Source organism: Echinops telfairi, unplaced genomic scaffold (assembly GCF_000313985.2).
Source record: "Echinops telfairi isolate 266 unplaced genomic scaffold, ASM31398v2 ScPeMD7_11;HRSCAF=52, whole genome shotgun sequence".
Lineage (NCBI taxonomy): Eukaryota > Metazoa > Chordata > Mammalia > Afrosoricida > Tenrecidae > Echinops > Echinops telfairi.
The window spans coordinates 1,788,122-1,794,133 of NW_022103908.1; the positions used below are offsets into that span (position 1 = coordinate 1,788,122).

The window sequence follows — 6,012 nt, forward strand, 5'->3', positions numbered from 1 at the left end:
GCTGTACAACTTGAAAAAGACAGCATCTTATTCCAGTGAGAACTGAAATCTGCATACAGAATAGCTACTTAAATTCATCAGAAAAGCTTCATACTACCATTGCACACAATGGCCTGAATCAAATATCATTTTTTTTTAAATAAATCATTTTATTGGGGGCATATATATATATATAACAAACCATACATTTGTTATCTCAAGGGAACATATAAATTATTAGCATCAACAATTTCTAAGCATTATCTTTCTTCTTAAGCCCTTTGATATCAGCTCCTCTTTTTTTTTCCCCTCCCTTTCCCACCATGCCATCCTGTGTACCTTTAATATATTATGTATTGTTATTATTATTATTTATACATATCCTAAACCACCCATTCTGTCCCTTCACCTACTGTCCTGGTATTCTTCCCTTGAAGGGGGTTATTTTGCCATCATTGCTCTCCATTCCCCCATCCTCTCCCTTCCCTTCCACCATCCTCCTGGAATCATTGCTACCATTACTGTTTCTGAGGGGGTTTGTCTTTCCTGAAGTCCATATATTGAAAGCTCTTGTCTATGCCACTGTCTGTACACTGGTATAGTGAGAATTGTGAGATTGGACTGAGATAATAATAGTGGGGGTAGGAAGGATTGAAGAACTAGAGGAGTTTTGTGTATTTCGTTGGTGCTAAACTGCCACCCCACCCCACCCCCAATGCATTTTCTCCTCCCTGCAGAAAGCATATATCTTAATCATTGTATGAGTACTCTGGCATCTCCAAAGCTCAAACAGAAATCCTGAATAGATAAACTGACAGACAGACAGATGAGTGTATAACTAGCCTTCAATCAGACTACTTCAGGGATTTATAAGGTCAAGGCAATTTGAAATTAGGTTAAAATCTTAGCTGAAAACTATCATGTAGAGGGAAAAAAACCATTTGCTCCCAGTCGGTAGTTATTTTATAGCAACATTTACCTGGAACTGTAGCATTTCAAGACGCCTGTCAGTGAACTCAAACAAAGCTAATGTTGTCTTCATCATATACAGTGAATTGACCATGAAAGTAGCCATGTCCATTGTGCTCAGGTTGCTGGCTGATACAGTGCACATCTGGAGGAGAGGATCCAACACACACGATAAAACCTATGGATGAACAACAACAAAAAACTAATTTATTACTTATTTCCAAGTGAGTTTTAGGGCCCTGGGTTAATAGCACTTTAATGCCAAACTAAGAAGGGAAGCAACTTTAAAGAGCAAGTAAGAAAAAGATTAAATGGTACAATAACGCAATAGCTTTAAAAGCGGGCATCAATGAATACCACTACTTAACGAGAGTGGATTTCACATGTGAAGGGAAAATCAGCCTAAGAAGCGAGGGGTAGTACAAAACGCCAGAAGAATGTGAATGAATAGACACCAGAAGAGCAAGAAACAACAGCTCAACGATTTACAACAGACCTGCACAAAATCAGCTTGGCGAGCATCTAACGGCACCACGGAAGAATCATGAGACGCCAAAACTTCACGCAGCAGCGTGAGTGTCTGATTCAGTGCGGAACTTGGTCCAAGATCAGGTGGAGGGAGTTCAACCTAAAACAAAGATGATTTACCCATTGCTGACATTCTCTACTACACTCGAATATTCAAGATAACGCTGGTTCATGGTAAATAACATATATCAAAGACAAACGTTTTAGCTTGCACATACGAAAACCTACAATTTATTAAGTTTATTTTGAATTATACTCTCACAAAAAAAGAGTAGTCAACAGGAAATTGGGGATCAGAATTAATTACTATTCTATATATTAAAATTCTAGCATATATGTTTTTGTTTAAATAGCAGAATTAAATCTTAATATGTATTTTAAATTATTATATATATATTTTCCTATTTATTTTCTGCCCAAGTCATAAGAAAAAAGCAATTCATAGACCAACACTTGTCCCACTGTGATATAACTAAGCAGCACCAGCCATGCCCAGACTCAAATTTGGAACATTTTGGTGTGGTGTTTCTCAGCAGGGGTCTAACAATCTTCATTTTTTCACAAGAACCGCCTCAGGCAATTCTCACTAGGATGGTCACATATTTTGTTAATTCACGTCACAGAGGCAGTATAGCAAAAGTATGAAAATACTAGGCTCTGGCGTTGAACACAACAGCACTACATTGGAAATGTACCGTTTACTAGTTGTGTGACGTAAGGAAAGTTACTGAAATTTTCGGAACTTCAGATAACTGCTGTAAAAATTAAAGGTAGATAAAATGGACGTTTTTAAGATTACACAAAGTACTGATTCTCAAAGAAATAGAAAATTTCAATAGACCTATGAGATATTATATTACTAGCTCACCCCTGCAAAAGAAGAAGGAAAAAAAATTGCACAAACAAAAGCCTCAGTGTCAGATGGATTCATTGGTAACTTCTACAAAAATTTTAAAGATTTATTATCAATCCTACATCAACTGTTCCAGAAAGTAAAAACGAGACAATAGTTTTAAAACTATGGACTGCATTGGCTCAATTCTCACTCAGACTCACCATTCCCTCAAATTCAGAGAGTTGAAATGGCACAAATACGTAGTTTTCAAATTGAGGTTTCAATGAAAACAAACTGTTCTCAGAAAGAGTAGGAAGAGACCAAACATTTGCCCATATTCGAGTCAAGCAAATATAATACCCAGAAAACGACTCTCTGACAAGAGAAGAGAAACAAGCAACTCGGCAAGTATGTAAACATATTACAGTGGTGGGAAAAAGGGGGGGGGGGTTGCACTAATCATGAAAAAAAGCAAACAGCACACATAGTAAAAAAATACAATTTAAGAGAGAGAAGAAAATTGCTTATACTTGATTTGTGCTATAGAACAAGAGTCAGTAAACAACATGGGCGATATCTAACCTGCTACGTTTCTGCAAATTAAATTTAACTGGAGAACAGCTGCATGTATTCGCTTATATATGGGCTTTCAAAGTCCTAGTAGTGCTGTTCCTAATACTTGGTTGCCAATAAAAAAATGAACAGCTCTAACCTGCCAGGCACTCTGCATCAGAAAGATATGACAGTCTGCTTACAGCCTTGGGAACCTTACAGTCCTGTAGGGCAGCCAATCTGGGTGGCTTTCCTGGGTGCTTGTGCACTACCATGAGAGTTAAGTAGCTGTGAAAGAGATGGTAGAACCCACAAAAATAGTCTCTAACTCCTTACAGAAAATTTGCGGATTCCTCCTACAGAACCCTATGTGAAGAGTTCAAGGAGAAGATCACACAATAGCAAATCAAAAAGGAATATTGCATGTATTGCATGCCTAAAGAGATACACTGATGACTCAAGAAACAGGACTGGTGAACTAAACGATAAGTCAAAGTCTATTACAGAAATTATATATGTGTGTATGTGTGTGTATGTATGTATATCCGAGAAATCATGCCAAATCACGACACAGAGACTTAACTGAAGCACATTAATAGAGATGAGTGAGAAAAAAACAAACTCACTAGGCTAAGTCAGTGTCCCTGAGGCAGAGAACTAACAAATGAAAGAGAAGACGTACTCAAAATATAATTCAAAACCATTTAATCAAAACAAGGAACTAAATCTATAAAATCATAGTACACACTGTATTACAGAAACTCGGGCGCATAACACTCAAGATCTATCATCCCACTCAAGCTATTTCATTTCAAGGATCCAGAAGGATTTTTCTGACATCCTGTAGAAAAAGCAAATTAAACACAGGCCAGGGGCAGAGTAAACCATCAACAACTGTTAATTCAAGGTGGCAGGATGTGAAATGTCTTCTCTACGAATTTTTGTTTTAAAATTAGGGATGTATTTCATGCAAGCTAATACATATAGTTTTAATACTAAACTCACTGTGCACATATTATGTACACATGTATACAGACATATCATATAAATTGAACAAGACTATCTAAAATCATTCCCTGTAATCTTTTAAGTATGAATCAGAAAAACTGGACAACACTCTTAACAACAGCTTCACTACAGGAATAGGCAGTATCACAAACCAGAACAAACATGGTGTGTGTGTGTGTGTGCGTGCGTGTGTGTCTTCATTTCTCTCTCTTATTAACAATATCAAGAAATAACAGCCAGGAGGCTTACTCTAAAGAAGTTAGGTGAGAAACTCTAGTGTTAATTATACATGAACTAAAATTGATTCCTTATATTCAACATATAATTTAAATTATAAACTATATAACTTTTGAAAAAAACAAAAAGAGCTTTAAAGACTTTATAGAAATCCTTTAAATATTTTATAAGCTTTATAGGAAATTCAAATCAATTTCTACTCCACTCTCTTAGAAACCAGTCAGTACCAATGAGTTACAAATGCACGCACACACACACCCTCCAGCCAGAGCGATGTTACCGTAGAAACAAGTATTAGTAATATCACTGTTGTCTGAGACAGAACTTGAGCTAATGACTGAAATCTTACAAACTAATAGAAAAAAGTTGAGCTTTTGCCCTAGAAATAAACAGTTCCTTCTTTCTTATGCTGTTCTCTGTTTTAACCTGTCCCATATTTCTTTCACGATCCTTAAATTCTACGATATCTTCACTTGGGGTAAAGTTGATCATACATGCTACAATGCTGAATATCTCAAGTTAGGGCATGGAAATAGGTGTTCAAGCAGGTAAGCTTTGTTTTAAGCGTGGACATAACATCACTACCAGAAATTTTATGACATAAGCATGTCCCTAAAGGCAAGCATGTTAAAGTAAGTCTACAGGCCCATATAACTGGTGATATACTGTGGTAGTTATACATTTCAATTCAACTTGAAGATATATAAAAGTGTAGGGGTGGTATTCAACCTGTTAGTCAGGGTGAGTCTCATGGGTGCTTCTCATAAGTAAGGCCCGAGGAACCTCCCTCTTTCTCTGCCTTGACCTTCCTGCTTGCTGGTCACCCTGAAAGCTGCTGGAGCCCCGCGATGTATCCATTAACATTGATTCCACATGGCTTTGGACCCACTGGCCTATGCTCTTCCTGCTTTCTGCATCATTGCATGTGGCGGCATGAGTCTGAAGAAGGACTATATTGGATTGATAGACTTGAGTTGGACTGGGATGGGATGTTTTCTTGAAATCGAATTACTTCTTGATATAAAGCTCCCTTATACCTACATGAATGTCACTGGATTTGTTTCTCTAGTCAACCTGGCCTAAAACATACACTTATTCCTCACTTAGGCATTATCACAATAATAAAACATCTACTACCCAATTACTTTGCACATGAGCAACAACATATGTCTGGAAGTGACAAGCACTGCGGTGCATAGCGAGAACAACACTGGCCGTGATGGCTAAGGTTGTGTCAACTTGGCTGCGCTGTGACGTTTAGTGGCTGGGCACTTTATGAAACTGTAATCTGGTAGTTATGTAATGATGTAATTACATTCCATTTTGTGATCTGACGTGGTCACCCTCGATTTTCACACAATGCTGATTTTTGAATAATGACATGACCATTCTGGTAAATGAGAAGTGGGTGCAGAGTATATACTTCCTTAGAGGCAATAGGGTACTTTTGTTTCTAATGCCCAAAGACAATATTGTTAAAGTACTGAAAACATCTAGTAGGCTCCAATTTCAGGAACATATGTTATTTACCACTCTTTCACAGTGCTGTTTTATAATGGGCATGTAAAAAATGAAAAAACATACTGACTCTGAACACTAACACTGAACATGCCAATTATAAATGCTTTAATAACTAAATTGTTAAAATGAAGGAATTCTGGAAGTGCAGTGCGTTAAGTGCTGGGCTACTAACAGCAAGGTCAGTGGTTCACACCCATGAGCCACTCTGTGGGAGAAAGATGAGGCAGGCTGTCTGCAACTATAAAGATTCACTCTTAAAGGCCAGTGATGCTTGAACTAACTACAAGCTTTTCCTTCTTGGTATATTTTAATTTGTTCTTTGTCAGTGGCTTGATGTTGTTGCTGTTTTGTTGTACATTGTTGCTTGGTTTTGCTCTGTCTTG

The 6,012-nt window shown here is 37.4% G+C and overlaps 1 protein-coding gene across 1 annotated transcript in view; it reads right to left on the reverse strand.

Annotated features, from left to right (window-relative positions):
- Positions 1 to 6,012, reverse strand: part of COG6 (component of oligomeric golgi complex 6) — an 84,314-nt gene that overhangs the window by 18,511 nt on the left and 59,791 nt on the right. The window contains exons 13-14 of the mRNA XM_004711269.4: positions 1,445 to 1,576; positions 959 to 1,126 (exon numbers count right to left, since the gene is read on the reverse strand). Coding sequence (XP_004711326.1) covers positions 959 to 1,126; positions 1,445 to 1,576 — 300 coding nt within the window. The remainder of the gene's footprint in view (positions 1 to 958; positions 1,127 to 1,444; positions 1,577 to 6,012) is intronic.